Source organism: Spinacia oleracea, chromosome 3, assembly GCF_020520425.1.
Source record: "Spinacia oleracea cultivar Varoflay chromosome 3, BTI_SOV_V1, whole genome shotgun sequence".
Classification (NCBI taxonomy): Eukaryota; Viridiplantae; Streptophyta; class Magnoliopsida; order Caryophyllales; family Amaranthaceae; genus Spinacia; species Spinacia oleracea.
The window spans coordinates 65,576,035-65,595,194 of NC_079489.1; the positions used below are offsets into that span (position 1 = coordinate 65,576,035).

Sequence of the window (19,160 nt, forward strand, 5' to 3'; positions counted from 1 at the left end):
ATGATCTCAAAACTACATTGTATTTTGAATTCACAAGCACCAATCGGTTTGCCATTCGACTTTGATACTCGAAAACAACCATAAAAGTTGCTAAAAGAAACGTACATTTTGAATTGCTCACTTTCTCTCATTTCCGTGAATCGTTCTTGGATTCACTACCAATCGAGGAAATTTACTGTTACCTTTCTAAAAGGATTTACTGCAGTGCAAGATATTTAATTATAAACAATAATTAAAACATACATTGAAGCATGCAACGTTTAAACATTTATCATGAGTAATAACTTGAAAATTAACACTACTACAAAATAGGGAATAGAAAACGCTGAATAGAGGACGGTTAAGTTTGTTAAGCGTTGTCTGGGTGTATAGAGAATGCATTTCTCTCTTAACATTTGTGTGAAAAAAAGAATAGAGGACGGTTACCTTTCCTAACCGTCTTATATTCTTTACCATTAATAATAAAAAATTTAAAATTTAAAATACGTATAAAATATAAAACTGTTTTCAAGATAACTGTTTTGTATTCTTTTACAAAACTATTTTACGAAAAATTAAAAAAACCTTAATTTAACCAAATCAAATTTTTAAAAAAAAATTAAAAAGAAAATACCAAAGCAATTAAACTTTTAGGAGTTAGGCGGCAGAACGTGATTTCCTAAAAGTTAGTCGCGCAATATTTCAGAACCCTATGAAAACCACCCCAATACCTCTGCTCGCAAAAACCCGCAAACCCTCTCTACCGCCGCTCTGCACCGTCGCTTTTCACTCTTCACCGCCTCTCCCTTGCACCTCTTTCCGGCGGCCTCCCAACCTACGGTAAAACTCTCAGAAAACCACTCCCTCTGCTCGCAAGAAAACTCGTAAAACTCTGCATCGCCGCTCTGCACCACCGCTCCTCACTCTGCACCGCCGCTCCCTTGCACCTCTTTCTGTCCGCCTCCCAACCTCCTGTAAAACCCGGCTTCCCCACCGCTGCCATCAATTCCACGGTTAGTGTGCTTAATTCTGTTTTTCATACGATTTTATTCATATAACCAGTGATTATGAATATTTGTAATTATCTAATTGTAATATGTGCTTAATTCGGTGAGTGATTGATTAGTTTTTTTGTTTGTAATTCTAGTTAGTTCAATCATTTGTATGTTGCTTTGGTTTTTTTGGTTGGGAATTGCTCGTTTTGTTTGGTTGTACGAATATATGGTTCTGCCGAGGAAGGAAATGATAGTTGTTGGATTCGGGGAATGCTGAGATCTTGTGGACTAAGGGTGTTGTGCTGCAACTGATTCGAGTTGAGTTTAGCTGAGTTGTGAAGTATTCATTTAAGCGACTTCTAGATGAGACGAGTTCAGCCAATCTCTAAATTTTGTTGTCACTTTCCAAGCTAATCCCGGGTTTTAACATTTGTTGAGTATGCTTTAATAGGAAGGTATTTTTTGTAAAATAATGGCAAAATTAGGAGGATAGGTAGTTGCAATTATTTAGGAACTTGACTTGCTAACTCGAATCACTTGCTAACTTTATCATTTATGCAGGCATTTGCACTGCAATATGTTCACTTTTTACTGTCATATAAAGTTGAACACGTGAACCGCAATAGGTTTACTTTCTCTTTTTTGTTTGCTTATTCTGTATTGTCATGCTATCATACTTGATGGTGCTTTGTGATGCTGCTACTGAAATTATTTATAATCAATAAATTTTTATGTATGTGTTAGACCCAGAAGATGATCACATCATCACAAGTTAGATTTTACAGTGTTTGTTTCTCTACTTTTTGCAGAGTGGTACCGGCTATCTGAACTTTCTCTTGGAACTGATTAGTGGAAGATTGAAGTTGATAAAACAAGGAGATTCTTTATTTTTGGTAATGTTGTTGTGGTTATTGTTTCTTTTTACTCTTTGTTTTAGAACTATCGTGGAATTGGACGAGTTTTTATTGTGTGTTTCCTTGTAGACTTGGATTCCGTACAAAGGGCAAAACACAAATACAAGGTTGTCTGAGAGAGGTGACTCAGGTGAGCGCGTTCTATTCATGGCTTTATATGGTATTGATGAAAGGCAAGACAGAACATAACCTTTTATGATCTGCTTACTTTTTGTCGGGTTCTTCAGTTGCTACTCAGGCTGGCGTTCTTCAGTTGCTACTCAGGCTGGCTATTAGCAGGTTTTCATTTCATCCAAGGTCAGAGATTCATCAGATATAGAGACATGATGGGACATCTATTTGGTTAGTTTGCTCAAAGAACCATATGTTTCATCTTTATTCAGAAGTCTTTCAAAAGTGTATATTGAAGCAGACACTTAACTGTGCAGGGAAGAAAATGTACTTTGTAACATAGTTTCTTCAATTTTCAACCTTCATTTTGGTAAATATGGGTTTCATCCTTCTCTGAGGAAGAGCACTGAAGGTATTTCTTTCATTTTTCCTCATCAATACTAGTGAAAGATTAAAAAAAATAGAAAAAATACAACTGCAAAAAGAACATTTATGCAAATATAAAGCAAGAATCTGTTACCAGTTAGTTAAACTTGTAATGGTCTTCTTACAAGAGATAAATCTGGTGTTCAGTGACAGCCATGAGGCTCCAGTATTTCATCATTTGGGATGCTCTGACTATAGATGGTATTTTCTATGTTATCGACACGGGTTACGGTAAAATGAAGGTCTACAATCCAAGAATGGGTATGGATGCTCTTCAAGTCTTCCCTGTGAGCCGTGCTGCTGCTGACCAGCGTGCTGGACGTGCTGGTAGAACTGGGCCCGGCACTTGCTACCGTCTATATACAGAGAGTGCATATCTGAATGAGATGCTTCATAGTCTTGTTCCTGAAATTCAGAGGATAAATCTTGGTAATGTTGTTTTGCTTCTGAAATTTCTCAAAATTGAGAACTTACTAGACTTTGATTTCATGGACCCACCTCCACAAGAAAACATCCTGAATTCCATGTACCAGTTGTGGGTACTGGGTGCCCTTAACAATGTCGGTGGCTTAACAGACCTCGGTTGGAAAATGGTGGAATTTCCGTTGGACCCGCCACTAGCAAAGATGCTACTGATGGGTGCAAAGCTTCATTACCTCGATGAGGTGTTGACTATAGTGTCAATGCTTTCAGTTCCAACAGTATTCTTCCGTCCCAAAGACAGGGAAGAAGAGAGTGACCTGCTAGGGAAAAGTTCTTTGTCCCTGAATCGGATCAAACCCTTCTCAATGTTTACCAACAATGGAAAGGCAACGAGTATCGAGGAGACTGGTGCAATGATCATTTTCTACAGGTTAAAGCTTTACCGAAGCAAATCACCTTTAAAAAATGGTGGAATTTGCTATGAAGATAACTTAAGTTTGCCATATTTTCGTTTTTCTGCAGGTTAAAGCTTTACGGAAGGCTAGGGAAGTAAGATCCCAGCTTATGGAAATACTGAAACAACTTAAGATTACACTTCATATGCTGATTGGGATATGGTTATACAAGCTATATGTTCTACATATTTCCACAATTCTGCTAAACAGAAGGGGATTGGTGAGTATGTTAACACAAGGAACGGAATTCCATGCCATTTGCACCCTAGCAGTGCTCTTTATGGATTAGGGTACACACCAGAGTACGTGGTTTACCACAAATTGTTGTTAACTACAAAAGAGTATATGCAGTTGTGCAAACTTAATGTGTTGAGTGTGATTTAAACTTCTTGGGGTTTCTAAGTATCAGGGCTAGTTTCTTTTCTAGTCTAAAATCAAATTCAGATGTGATGTGTGTTAATATCTATGTACTCCTGCAGATGTTATCCTTGAGCACTAGCATTGAACTGAAAACATGCTTTGTCCTGATATTCACACAGGCAACAGAGAGGAGCTAGAGATGTGCTGAATGAAACCATAGAAGCTCATCTCCTCAAGAAGAGACAACTGAACACACACTGGCAGCATCCTTGAGACCACTGAACACACACTGACAGCATCAACTGCATAGGTATTAATCTTTCTATTTATTGTGATCTCATTTTTGGGTTACCGTGGAGTTGACATTTCTTGTATGCTTAAATTAATAGAGATGAGGCTGGAACAACTGTTATAAAACAGTCGAGCTAGATGCAGCTCTTGGAGGGAAGGCTGTGCAGCATAGGCAGCTCCAGGGTTTTGAATCTGACACATTTTTGTCGTACTTAAAACCATGCATCTTACCTTTAGAGGGTGGAGCTGAATCTGGAGTTTTGTTGTACTTTGGTCTGCAAAGTTCTTTTTCGAATTATTGAAAATCAAGTGCGCTTGAGCAAGAAGAATTTCAGGGAATATATTCCGCGGTGCAAGCTGAAGTGCTGCTCCTACTGATGTGCAGTTGGCTCATTCAAGAACACCACAGACTTGCACCGAGGTGCTGCTCCTACTGATGTGCAGCTGGCTCATTCAAGAACACCATGGACTGATTTTCTCTGCTTTATTACTGAACCAGTACGAAGAAGCTAGGTGAAGGGTATTGTTGTAATTTTTTTTTATTTTTTTCCATTTCTATTTTGTAAACGCATAAAGTAAATTGTAAAAGATACATTATTTTTTAATATACTTAATACTGGTTTATGCAAAAAAAAAATATATTTTTTTTTTTTTTAAAAAAGGTGGAATAGAGGACGGTTATCTAACACAATTGTCGTCTATGTTTATGTAAAAAAAGAAGAATAGAGTACGCCTATGTAAGCAAGTTGTCCTCTATTTTATTAAATAGATAACATTTAAGTGTCCCAACCGTTCTCTATTCCTTCATTATTTTATGATTTAAGGAAGGGAATAGATGACGGTTAGAGGAGACCACCGTCCTCTATTCATATGTATATAGAACGCCTACCCCAACCATCCTCTAAACTATAGAGATCTCTTAGCAGGAGAACGGTCATCAGGCGTCCTCTAAAGCCTATTTCAACAGTTCTCTATTCCCTTTTTTGTAGTAGTGTAAAGCAATCATGCAATTTGAACAAGTCATTAGCATTTTATTCGAGTTATGTGTTCCGGCAGGTGTGAATAAAATGATTCCAAGACCCTAAAATCCATTGAAGAATTAAGCACATTATGTATTTAGACTCAATTCTAAAATCTTTTAGGTAAGCAAAAGCCTTTTGCTAATAGTCTAGAAACTACTTTTGGTTGATAGGTACGTCTAAGAACTTATCGATTTTGCCACGACATAAAAGGACTCCTTACTTATATCGTTGAGTTTCACCAAAACTAACATGTACTCACAATTATTTGTGTACCTTGCCCCTTTAGGAACAATAAGTAACACCTCACTGAGCGAAAACTATTACTAGATTGATGTAAAGGATATCCAAGCAAGTGTTTATTTTGGCATGGCACCTTTTAACTCAATTTTTAAGTTTGGAACTTAAGGCTCTTACTATGTTTGTTAGATTTTAAGTGAACTAAAATCCTTAATCATGCAACATAATCAAGCCACAATCTCATGCATAATTAAGACATATTTAAAGCAATAAATAACTTAAAGCATGCATAAGATAAATGTGATCTAGTATGGTCCGACTTCATCTTGAAGCTTCAACTTCAAAGTCCGTCTCGAAAATGGTAACTTCGTCTTGAATTTTACCGTGGGAAGCGCCATTTTCTTCAAATAGGATAAGCTATAATTAAACTAATTACAACTATTTGATGGTACGCAGACCATATTTAAATTGAAAAAAAAATTTGGTGCTTTAGACCAATTACATTCAAATTAATGGTACGCATACCATATTTTCTATCCTATTTGGGCCATACTAGTCACTTCATAACCTGCAAAATAGTACATATACAATATATACCATTCACCCATTCATTATCATGAATGGCCCACATAATTGGTTAGTTAAAACACATTGTATGCATCATATAAACATTTGCAGCAATTAATCAAGGGCACCAATAATCTACCAATTATTCAATCCTTATTAATTCTAATCAAGTTGTTTTAACCTTAAAGGATTTGTAGACCTAATTCAAAGTCTATGACTAAAAGGGGCTCCCACTTAAACCAATAAATTCATATGCTTTACTAATTTTAAACATAAAAATGTATTTCTAGTCTAACCGGAAACATACAAATTTAATTAAAATTTAAAGCTCATATAAATTTATAATTGAATCCACTCATTTAATTTATTTTCACTCCAATATAAATTAATTCAAGATTTTTAATTTTAGTAAAATAATTAGAATAAATAAAATTTATCATAATTATAATATTTAAAATTAAAATCCAAGAAAACAATTTAAATTATTAATTTTTAAATTAATTAAAATTACATGAACTGAAAATTTCAAATGAAAATTTAAAAACGATTTAATCGTAACACAAGGTACGCACATCACCACGCAACGCACAGCCATAGGCCACACGCACGCAGCCATCGCTGGCCACGATGCGCGTAGCCTATGTGCTGCGTCGCGTCTGCTGCTGCTCACCCTCGCAAGGCATCAATGGAAGCACGCGAGCCAGTGCTCGCTGCGCGCGCCAGCGCTCGATGCACGCGAGCCAGCGCTCGCTGCACGAGGCATTGCTCGCTGCATGCGAGCCAGCGCTCGCTGCGCGCGAGCCCGCACTCGCTTCGCGGGGCAATGCGCGTTGTGGCGCAGCTCGCTTGCTGCCCACACGCGACTGCTCGCTGCCTTGCCTCTCGCCCTTGCCCACTCGCCCATCGCGCATAGCACACGACACAAGGCAGGGCTACTGCCTTGTGCTCGCGCACCATTGCCTTGCTCGCTGCATTCGTACCGCATGGGCGACGAGCTCCCTTGCTCGTCGTCGCATGCCCGCACTATACAACACCCCTTAAGGGTAACATGTAGCGTCCGTTGCTTTGTGCGTGCAAGTTTTATGAGCGAATTGCATAAAAATTTAAACTTTTATTTCCAAAATTAATGACAAATTAATAAATCATATTAATTTCATAATTTTAGGGCGAAAAATCGAAAATTTATTAATTAATTAATTTTCGATTAACAAGGATTCAAATCTAGGTCATAAAAATTTAAAATTTAACACAAATTAACAATTTTTATGGTGGTTTTTAATCATAGGTATCTAATTAAATTATTAATTAATTATGAAAATCAAATCAATTCTAAATTATTCGAATTTTCAACAAATTAATTATAATTACAAATTAGATTGCATAATTAACAAGGCTAGGCATTCAAACTTGTTAAACATATACAGTAGGTCATGCAATTTGTATAATTTAACCATGTTCATGCAATTTAGATTATGAAAATAATAAGAGGCTCGTGATACCACTGTTAGGTTATGATACATATGACAAAACATAAATCATGCGGAAAAACCTTAATGCCAGGAAACATATTATTTACACATAATCATTTTGCATAATTTAGGTGCATACACTTTGTAGCGTGCCCTCCCTAGCTGCGCCCGAACCGAACAAGAACAAGTCTTTAGGACTCCAAGTGTCGTCCCTCCGTAGATAGTCCACAGTACGTCCGGATCCGCCCCAAGTTTGACCAACTAGAATCGCCCTTAAGGTTACTAGGAATTTTCGGCTATTGTGTAGCAATTGTATGGCTGAATTTTTCTTTCAAAAACTTACCTTTAGAATACTTCAATTGTATCTATAAATTATGACCCTAGGCTCCTATTTATAGAGGTATGGAAAAGGAATTATAATCCTACTAGGATTTGGATTTATTAATTAGAATCCAACTTGAACTCTAAATAATAAACTTAATCTATTAGGATTAGGATTTAATCAATACACGAATTTCGATAGGATTAGGATTCGTCACGAACATGAGCATCGTATGGCCACGAGCATCGCTCCACCCGCGCAGGCCTTGCGGCCCACACGAGCAGCCGCTGCTCGCAGCCCTACAGCACGCCTAGCGTGCGCGCGCCAAGGCCTTGCTGGGCCTGGCCTTGCGCTGGGCCTGGTGAGGCTGTGGTAGCTCCATGTTGGGCGCTCGGCTTGCTGGGCGCGGGCCTGGCTTCGTGCTGGGCCTTCGTCTAGCAAGCCTCGTCCGATGCTAATTCGTACGATGCGCTTCCGATTAAATTCCTGGTTCCGGAATTCATTTCCGATACGAACAATATTTAATATTTCCGATTCCGAAATTAATTTCGTTTCGAACAAATATTTAATATTTCCGTTTCCGGAATTATTTTCCGATTCCGATAATATTTCCGATTCTGACAATATTTCCGTTTCCGGCAATATTTCCGATTCCGGTAATATTTCCATTTCCAATAATATTTTCCGATACGTACCATGTTTCCGTTTCCGGCAACATCTACCACTTGGATAATATTTATATTTCCGATACGATCCATATTTCCGTTTTCGGCAATATCATCGTTTCCGGAGTATTCATTTCTTGCTTGTGACGATCTCAGCTCCCACTGAAACCAAGATCCGTCGATTCCGAATATCCATAGAAGGAGTATTTAATGCCATTAAATACTTGATCCGTTTACGTACTATTTGTGTGCCCCTACGGTTTCAGTCAAGAGTAAGTTGTGGATTAATATCATTAATTCCACTTGAACTGAAGCGGCCTCTAGCTAGGCATTCAGCTCACTTGATCTCACTGAATTATTAACTTCTTAATTAATACTGAACCGCATTTATTAGACTTAACATTAAATGCATACTTGGACCAAGGGCATTATTTCCTTCATAATTATGCATGAGATTGTGGCTTGATTATGTTGCATGATTAAGGATTTTAGTTCACTTAAAATCTAACCAACATAGTAAGAGCCTTAAGTTCCAAACTTAAAAAATTGAGTTAAAAGGTGCCATGCCAAAATAAACACTTGCTTGGATATCCTTTACATCAATCTAGTAATAGTTTTCGCTCAGCGAGGTGTTACTTATTGGTCCTAAAGGGGCAAGGTACACAAATAATTGTGAGTATATGTTAGTTTTGGTGAAACTCAACGATATAAGTAAGGAATCCTTTTATGTCGTGGCAAAATCGATTGGTTTACCTAATAAGTTCTTAGACGTACCTATCAACCAAGAGTAGTTTCTAGACTATTAGCAAAAGGCTTTTGCTTACCTAAAAGATTTTAGAATTGAGTCTAAATACATAATGTGCTTAATTCTTCAATGGGTTTTAGGGTCTTGGAATCATTTTATTCACACCTGTCGGAACAATAAATTCGAATAAAATGCCAATAACTAGTTTAAATTGCATGATTGCTTTAATTTTCAAGTTATTACTCATGATAAATGTTTAGACTTTGCATGCTTCAATGTATGTTTTAATTATTGTTTATAATTAAATATCTTGCACTGCAGTAAATCCTTTTATAAAGGTAACAGTAAATTTCCTCGATTGGTAATGAATCCAAGAACGATTCATGGAAATGAGACAAAATGAGCAATTTAAAATATACGTTTCTTTTAGCGACTTTTATGGTTGTTTTCGAGTATCAAAGTCGAATGGCGAACCGATTGGTGCTTGTGAATTCAAAATACAATGTAGTTTTGAGATCATAAAGCATTGAGTTTAAACGCTCAGCTTTACCAATGGTTAACAACCTAAAATCTTTTTCCATTTAATTCTCGAATGAGTCTAATCCCTAGACATTCGAATAGATCGATGCTTAGAGAACTTTAGAAGCTTCTGGTAAAATCATCTAGTTGAAACAGAATATTCAACATAAATGGTAAGAACTTTGTTGGAATGACATTGGACATGTCTAAACAAAGTATAAAAGTCAACACTAGAGAATTCAATTCTTAAGGCTATTAGAAAGGGTACAAGAAATAGGAAAACAAAGGAACAAATGAAAGGAATTTACAATTCCGTTTCTACCTATAAGTTTATGTTTAAAGAGAAGTGACCTAGCAATCAAACTTCCTTGGTATCATATACGGCTTGAGGTTCTTACTTCGGTAATAACTCAAAATAATGGAAGCTAGGCTACACTAATGGCCTACAAGTGGGAAATGAAGCATGGCAATGCTACATTAGTTGTAGGGTCATCTAGTTTGTTTTAAGTCCTTTCAAAGGCTGGAACTTAATGGCTATTTTGTTCCATAATCAGCATACCTAAATTTCTGCTTCAAATACAGAAAGACTCACATTCAGAAGAACAAAAACAATGCTTGTTTGTTTGTTTATTTGAATGGAATGGTCATTTACGGGTTGAGTCAATATGCTTGATTAAAACAAACAAATCTTTAACAATAAAACTTTACTAGGTTCAAATCAATCTCTTGATTTGAGTTCCACTAACCTTTAGCATTGTTGCTTAGACCATATCAACAAGTTAACATTCAAAAGCTCTATTTTGATGGACTTTTGAAAGTTTATTGATTTCTAGATCATTCAAGACAAGCTAGTCTTACTTGTTGAAAGTAACAAAAGATATATTGTTAGAACGCCTAGACAATAGAGTTCACAGCTAAAGAAAGATTTTATGACTTTATTATTTCACATGGACTTGAGTGAATATAGGTTTATTTACTCAAATGTGATATAAGTTTGAATCTGTTTGGCTATTTCAAAGATTCAGAAGTATAAAATCCACTTGGCAAGAAATCATAAAGATCAAGGTCAGATCATGTTGATGATTACTTAAGTCAAGAATGATCATCAATGATTGTGTGTAGTAAAATTCACAATCTAGCTCCATAAGATATGGCATATCTAAGTTGGAATGATCGAAGTCAATTAGTACTTGATTCGATCAATGATGAATCATAAAGACTTTTCCTATAATTTCTAAAACAAAATGCTCAACTACCACCAAACTAAACCAAATTCGTCAAAGCTTTTGAAAAGTAATTTCAGAATATCTTTTCAAATATATATATCTAAAGAGTTGCAAAACTCAGTGGGAGCTTAGTGTTTTCAACAAACTAAGGCCCAAATGTAGATATATGTTTCATTGTGATTTATTCAAATGAGACACAAGGATATTGTTTCTACCACGAATTTTTTAGAACATAATGTTTGTTTGCTCGAAATAATGTCCTTTTAGAGATTCGTTTCCAAAATGACAAGTGGGAGAAAATAGACCTCGAAAGTCTTCGAGGCGAACAACAAACATAAACGGACATTCCGGTGGCTTTTCGAAGTTCTTTAGAAAATCCGAACACGTATTCTTTAAGTACTTTAGATGTGGCTTTAAAGAATAGACATCTCTTAGAAGACTTTACAAGTACTTCAAGGAGAACAGAATATTCAAAGGACTTTCAAGTGGCTGTTGATATTCTATTGTTTGATGTTCTATACGCAAGTAGGCATAGAGTTCAAGTCACTGAAACTATGAGATTCTTCTATTAGATAGTGAAGAAACATATAGTTCAGGTCAATGAAACTATGAGATTCCTTCTATTAGATAGTGAAGAAACCTACAACTTGCAGTCAAACTATTATCATGTAGACTAATGAGTTTGTGACGTGTAAGAAAGCAATGACGAAACCCAGATTCCCTAAAAAGGTTAGAGCCCATATATAGACTCAAATATTTTAGATGGTTAGAGGCCATAACCAAAGTTTTGATGACAAAATTGAAATTTTGTTGATTTGCAAGAATGGGTTAACACCTATTGGTTGCAAGTTGGTTTTAAGGATAAAAACCATCAAACATGGAATTGTGTTCACACACAAAGCTAGATTAGTTGCTAAAGGTTACAAGCAAATTCATGGCATGGATTGTGTTGAAACCTCATGCATAATCGTAATGCTCAAGTCTATAAATCAAGCAATGATTGCATATTGGTACATATGGAAATTGGATAACAAAACGTATTCCTCGATCAAATGTTGGAAGAAACTATGTACATGGCATGTGATAGGATTTGTAGATCCAAATAAATGCTTGAAAAGGAACGCTAGCTTATAAAATCTAAGTACAGATCTAAGCAAGCAATTGGGAATTGGAATTGTATTTTAATGAAGCTAATAAGTATTTTAGTTTCATAAAATGTACATAAATCTTATAGATGTATAAGAAGTTTAGTGGGACTATGTAAAACTTAATTGGTCCTATGTGTATCACACACATATCTCTCTATTGTGAAATAACATTCAAATGCTAATAACTTAGATTTGAAATTATTCATCAATGATGGACCAAGGCGAAACTTAGTGCATAATAGGTACTAAGATCTACTTACAAAGATCTTATGATATTGTTTTAGATTAAGTAATGGCATTTACTAAATCAAACACGAAAGACTCTATTGGAGATATTCGACCCATGTGAATAAATCTAAGTAAAGGATGTTTGAACTATGTCTAAGCATTTACTAAGTTAAACATTAGAGAATATAATGAGATTCTTAACCTATATTATATGTCAAAGAATTTAGCTAGATTTAGTATCTACTGAAACTAGATGAGCTAAAGTTACATGAATAGAATTCAATTGAGAATAATTCTGCAAAAGAATTTATCATGTATGATATAATCTGAGGATCGCCAAAAATGTATCGTATGGCTTTAGGCATAAAGAACATATACCAATCTCTATTGATCTAAGTAAAGATCAACTAGATTGAGATCGAGAAAAACTTATGGTACTTGAAAAGGAACATAGGAATAGTTCTTGATTCAAGGAAATAAAGATATACTAAATATTGATGCTACACGCATAAACACTGGCAAAGGATCAAGCAAGACCCTTTGGAGTTAACCATTGATAAGGACGAGCTATAGAGCATCGTGTTTTGAAATGGCAACATGGATTGGAGACCATGAGTTGTTGCGTGGGAAATTAAAATATTAATTTCTATGTTCTAAGATACAGCTGGAAAGTATTCCACATATCTGTGAACTGCTTGGATAAGTAAATCCAAACAAAGCATCACTAGCAACCTAAACAGTTGAAGTAAAAGTACTTATTGCCTAAGAAGCAATAAAACAGAGTTGTTTATATTAATGAGTTCTTCATTGAACTTGGGAAGATCACATGTTTGTTGACTTAATGGTTCTTCATTGCAAAATGCGTAGAACCACTATTGTAGCAAGAAAGACTAGATCACAAAATAAACATACTCAAAAGATCTTATCATCTATCTCGAAGAACATTCGACGAAAAGGATATTAAGATTAGCAAAGAATGATAACTAAACCTATGCAACAAGTGAGAAACAACACTCACATTGTGGCACTGGAAATCAAGCATAGATTTGAATCCATGAACTGTTTTAAAGATGGGTTTGAGGCCCATGGTTGTAAAACATTGGGGTTGAACATTTATCATATATGAAATGCATTTTCATATTCCATTTAATCTTGGTTTAGTATTAAATGATGAGTCCCTTCAATTTGATAATATATTCAAGATAGACTGTCAGGACCAGTCCTGTGACTAAGAAATGTCTATCAAGTGAACTTGAATGTCAAAAGTTGAAAAAGGTCCCTGGTCGGAGTTTTCTATAAAGATGGACGCATAGAAAACGTTAGACGACTAGAATGCAAGATGACTAGTAGTTCTGTTTCTTGAACTATGTGGACATGGCAATGTCGTAATCATTTGCATAGATACTTACTTTGGGAAGACTAGTATCGGACAGACCTATGAAACTTTACTGTAAGAGATGAAAATCTGTCATAAGTAAATTTCATTAAAATTATTAGACACTAAATCCTCAATACCTAAGTGATTTGAGATTACTTGTTTGAGAACTGGTTGCTTTGACGTTGACCAACCGTCGCACCGTAAAAGGAGGCTATAAAGGCAACGCTCAGGTAATCACCTATCAAACGAAGTCTAATCTCAAGATCGCAAGATTGGGATTGTCCTCCCATAAATCGGGATGAGATGCTTAAAAGTTGTACAAGGCCACTCGGAGAGCCAGAAACTGTTAAATGCATGGCCGTGCTCGGATGAATCATAGGCTATGATTATCTGTTTATTTGATCAGTTGAAATCTGAAACCGAGAAACACCTCTGGACATAATAAGGATGACAACTCTTACCTTATGTTCAAGAGCAAGCATCGAGCGACAAAGGAATTAGGAAATGCACACTTGTCCCTAAGGACAAGTGGGAGACTGAAGGAAATAATGCCCTTGGTCCAAGTATGCATATAATATTAAGTCTAAGAAATGCGGTTCAGTATTAATTAACAAGTTAATAATTCAGTGAGATCAAGTGAGCTGAATGCCTAGCTAGAGGCCGCTACAGTTCAAGTGGAATTAATGATATTAATCCACAGCTTACTCTTGACTGAACCCGTAGGGTCACACAAATAGTACGTAAACGGATCAAGTATTTAATGGCATTAAATACTCCATCTATGGATATTCGGAATCGACGGATCTTAGTTTCAGTGGGAGCTGAGATCGTCACAAGCAAGAAATGAATACTCCGGAAACGATGATATTACCGGAAACGAAAATATGGATCGTATCAGAAATATAAATATTATCCAAGTCGTAGATGTTGCCGGAAACGGAAACATGGTACGTATCGGAAAATATTATCGGAAATGGAAATATTGCCGGAATCGGAAATATTGCCGGAAACGGAAATATTGTCAAAAATCGGAAATATTATCGGAATCGGAAAATAATTCCGGAAACGGAAATATTAAATATTTGTTCGGAACGGAAATTAATTCCGGAATCGGAAATATTAAATATTGTTCGTATCGGAAATGAATTCCGGAACCGGGAATTTAATCGGAAGCGCATCGTACGAATTAGCATCGGACGAGGCTTGCTAGACGAAGGCCCAGCACGAAGCCAGGCCCGCGCCCAGCAAGCCGAGCGCCCAACACGAAGCTGCCAGAGCCTCACCAGGCCTAGTGCAAGGCCAGGCCCAGCAAGGCCATGGGGTGCGCGCGGGCTGATGCTCGTGGGCTGCGAGCAGCGCCTGCTCGTGTGGGCCATAAGGCCTGCGCGGGTTTGTGCGATGCTCGTGGTCATGCACGCTCGTGTTCGTAACGAATCCTAATCCTATCGGAATTCGTGTATTGATTAAATCCTAATCCTAATAGATTAATTTATTATTTAGAGTTCAAGTTGGATTCTAATTAATAAATCCAAATCCTAGTAGGATTATAATTCATTTTCCATACCTCTATAAATAGGTGCCTAGGGTCATAATTAATAGATACAATTGAAGTATTCTAAAGGTAAGATTTTGAAGAAAAATCAGCCATACACTTGCACCTAAATAGCCGAAATTCCTAAGCAACCTTAAGGGAGATTCTAGTTGGTCAAGCTTAAGGCGGATCCGGACGTGCTGTGGACTATCTACGGAGGGACGACACTTGGAGTCCTAAAGACTTGTTCTTGTTCGGTTCGGGCGCAGATAGGGAGGGCACGCAACAAAGTGTAGGCATCTAAACTATGCTAAATGATTATGTGTAAATAATATGTTTTCTAGCTTTATGGTTTTTCCGCATGATTTATGTTTTGTCATATGTATCATAACCTAACACATTTTACTTTTTATTCGTCCTAAATCAATTTTGACGCTATTTCGGAAGCTTTTTGGACTGTTAGCGTTAGACGCATTTTCGTCTGGATTAATTTTTTCTATTCGTGACTCGAAACGGCTTTGAAAATGGAGTTGGAGTGCGGGAGATATGAAGATCTTTGTGTAGGCTTTTTGGGTGGGTTGAGGTGCGTGTTGTTAATGATGGGGTTGATGGGTTCATGTTTTATAAAAAAAAAAATTGAGCAACATTTGCATTGTTTGGATTTGATTTCTTTTGGTTTCTTTGGGTTGCACGGGTTTGACCTTTATGTCTTGGAAATATGGAGGGGATGGTGTGATTTTTTTGTGGATTTTCGGGAATTGGTTTCGATGTCACGATTCAAGACCGAGTGGGCCTTGCTATTGGGCCTACAGTGGGCCGCTTCCTTACATTTTTTGATTTTTACAAGTATGATTAGTGCTTTATTTAGTGTTAGAATTATATTTTTAGGAGAAAATTTACGCCTTTATTAATTTGGAAAGTAAGGAAAACACACTGAAATAAATTAATCAATATTCTAAGGGTTCCTAGGTCCATATCTAGGGCTTTATTCTTTCTATCATCTAACGAACTACTAGGTGTTTTGCTAAAGTGCTCTCTATGGCTCAAGCCTTGGGTTTAGTCTCGTAGAACCTTGGTCCTTCGCCTTTACTCATCTTGAACTCTATTCCCTTTGCGTTGACCCACTGACATGTCTTCACCCATCCGTTCTCGGCCTCTTCTAGTGTTGATGTAGGAGCGATTAACCGAGTTGGATCGAAACCTTCATCTTGTAGAGCTAGGGTAGTCATCACAGTCTCGTCCTCCATAGGCCTCGATTCGTTAAACAATGTCCATAGAGCTTGGTTGTCCAATAATTCAGCTGTTTCAGTCTTGGCGAGGTGGGGTGCCTCATCCAAAGTATGACTGTCATGGAAAATTTCAAATCCGGGTTTTAGCAGCCCATCCTGAACGAAGGGTTTAGGGAAGTCACAGCATGGGTGTTCTTCTCCTTCCCAGACAAACATACCGTTAAGGGTTCTTTGATATGGGGGAAGAAGGGTGGCTTGTTTTGTCTTGGCTGGCTTAAGGCGTAGCCTAGACAAGTGGTCAGCAATATCTTCCTCCGTTGGTTCATAGCCTAGGCCAAAGGGAGTAGATTTGTTGGGTGGGGGATGGAACATGTAGTTCTTCTTCCTTATGCCCAATGGAGTTCCCGGGAAATAGCCTTGAGCTAGAAATATTTTAGGGATGACCCGGGATGCTCGCGGATCTAGAAATGCTAAATTATAGTCCTCAATGACTTGGATGGCTTCATCCACTTGAAAACCGTAAAGGTCTTCTGCAGTTTCGGCCGTCCCAACCATAGTACAACTAACGTCAAGAGGAGGGGCGCGTATTTCCAGAATTACCCCGTTATGATTAAGTTTAACCATTTGGTGCAAGGTAGAAGTCACACCTCCTAAGTCATGGAGCCAAGGGCGTCCTAAGAGGAGGTTGAAAGTGGGCTTGATGTCGATTATTTGAAACTCCGTGGTACGTGCCACGGGCCCGGTTTGTATTGTGAGGTTGATTTTTCCCAACACAGGCCTTCGAGAGTTATCATAAGCTCGTACCCCTTGCGTGGAGGTTTGGAAGTCATCGCTTCCTAGCCCCAAGCAATGGGCGGTTTGCAATGGGCAGACATTTACCGCTGAACCGTTATCTACGAGTGCTAGGGGGGTGTTTTGTCCTTTGGATCCAACCACTAGATAGAGGGCCTTATTGTGGGCGCCTCCTTCATAAGGTAAGTCTTTGTCAGTAAAAACTATTTCTTTTTCCTCAACATCTCTTGTGACGTGGTTAACCAACGAGTCAGGTGTGATGTCCGTAGGGACTGAGATGAGGTCAAGTGAGCGAATAAGTTTTTCACGATGTTCCTTTGAAGTGCACATGAGATCCCAGATGGTAATCTCGGCTTTAGTTCTTTTTAGTTGCTTCAAGAGAGGATTTTTGATGACTTCTGCGACGGTGGTGTGCCGTATGTTTTCAGGAGTATGTCTGACTGGGATGTCGTCCCCGGGAGGTGGGCGAATATCCTGTTGGTATACCCTTCCGGACCGAATGAGATTGTCAACTTCGGGCTCTTGAGGGATGGTGTCAATGGGAGCATGCCCGGGCCAAGTTTCAGTAAAGAGGTCTTGGCCCGATACTTGAGATAGGTAGACATCTTCCGCATCATCATCCCACACACCGCACACTTCTCTCTCGATTTAATCCATAGGGACCATGGTGAGTGGTGCACCTTGAGGCGTAATATGCACCGTATGGTCAAAGTTCTTATTTTCTGGTTGATCGAGAGAGATGTGACAAGAACCGAGTGGGCTTTTGTTGTTGTTGGGTTTGCCAACGTTAGGGAGAGGTATTACTTCATCCTCTATCATATCCTGGATCGTGTGTTTTAGATTCCAGCAGTTTTCAGTATCGTGCCCATTTTCCTGATGGAATTTGCAATAGTTGCCCTCGACCCAATATTTATTTTTGAACGAAGGGTCGGGTGTGGGGCCTATGGGCCTTAGCTTTCCTTGATTGGTGAGTCTTTGGAAATCTTGTACCAGAGTCGACCCGAGTGGGGCACACTTTCGATCTCGGGTCCACCTTCCAGGGCTCCTTCGGGTTGGGGTTTCTTCTACGGCGTGGACCTCTTGGGCTTGAGGCGTGTGGCCCCTGTTGTAGGTGTTACTTTTGTATGCAGGCTTGCTTTGTACTGTTTTTGCGAGGTCATCCTCGATCTTTATTCCTACATCATAAACCCTTTTGAAGGTATCAAGGCCCAAGTACCTAAGGTGTTGTTTATAAGCTGGGTCCAGGTTGTCAATGAATTTTTGGACCAATTCAGTTTCGGGAGGCCTATTGATTAGTTGGGCCCCTTGGTCTCTCCATCTAGCAAAATAGGTCGTGAAACCTTCATTTTTCTTTTGGAAGAGGACTTCCAACTCGCGCATGGTGACTTGAAAATCCATGTTTGACGAGTATTGCTTGACGAAGACATTGACAAAGTCCTCCCAAGTGGGGAAGAGCTTAGGGTCCTGGTGGTAGTACCATTTGAGTGGTACAGGTTCCAAGGACAAAGGAAAGGCAGGCAAATACATGGACTTGTCCACACCTTTCAAGTTCATGGCATTCACAAAGCTCAAGAGATGATCACGGGGATTGTCCGTGGCTTTGAACTTTGGTAAGTCAGATGAACTGAACTTTTCCGGTAGTTTGCCGGGAAAAGGTTTAAGATCGAGGGAGAAATACTTGCTCCCCATGGTTTGCTGCAGAACCATTTTTTCGATCTTCTTCTCGTTATCGAGGTCATTTTTGGCTTGCGCAGTGTTAGAGGGGAAAATACCCTCTTGGTGACATGGGCATACGTGGCAAGCATTGCATACGTGGCTGCCAGCAAGACGCGAGGTGGCATTATTCGAACATCATTCCCAACTGCTGGGCTCAAAGCGAACGTTACAACCCCTTGATGAAGTCGGCCTTCATTACGCATTTATTATCTAATTATGTGCAATTAAGCATAAACGTTACACTTTTATTGTAAATGCCTATAAAATGGCTTAGTCTTGTCTATTTTTCATATATGATTCCCAAGCAATAAACCTACGATTATCCTATGCTATTACAACTTGCTCTCACCATTTTCAATTATCTAGCTCGATCGATTGTTAGCACCTTCATCAAGGCAAGTTCGTCTCTAAG

At 38.1% G+C, this 19,160-nt stretch overlaps 1 protein-coding gene across 1 annotated transcript; it reads left to right on the forward strand.

The window, feature by feature from the left end:
- Nucleotides 1-639: 639 nt before the first annotated feature.
- LOC110783543 (pre-mRNA-splicing factor ATP-dependent RNA helicase DEAH7-like) lies at nt 640-4,601 on the forward strand. The gene is made up of 8 exons (XM_056840402.1): nt 640-992; nt 1,784-1,867; nt 1,958-2,018; nt 2,116-2,230; nt 2,317-2,411; nt 2,573-3,278; nt 3,371-3,973; nt 4,053-4,601. The coding sequence occupies exons 6-7, from the start codon at nt 2,581-2,583 to the stop codon at nt 3,399-3,401; spliced, it is 729 nt and encodes a 242-aa protein (XP_056696380.1). The 5' UTR covers nt 640-992; nt 1,784-1,867; nt 1,958-2,018; nt 2,116-2,230; nt 2,317-2,411; nt 2,573-2,580; the 3' UTR covers nt 3,402-3,973; nt 4,053-4,601.
- The last annotated feature ends 14,559 nt before the right edge of the window (nt 4,602-19,160 follow it).

What these genes read in the sequence shown, in the direction of transcription:
- LOC110783543 (XM_056840402.1), top strand. Translation starts at nt 2,581, where the DNA reads ATGAGGCTCCAGTATTTCATCATTTGGGATGCTCTGACTATAGATGGT. An exon ending in GCAATGATCATTTTCTACAG is followed by an intron (nt 3,279 to 3,370) that starts GTTAAAGCTTTA and finishes GTTTTTCTGCAG; the next exon opens with GTTAAAGCTTTACGGAAGGC.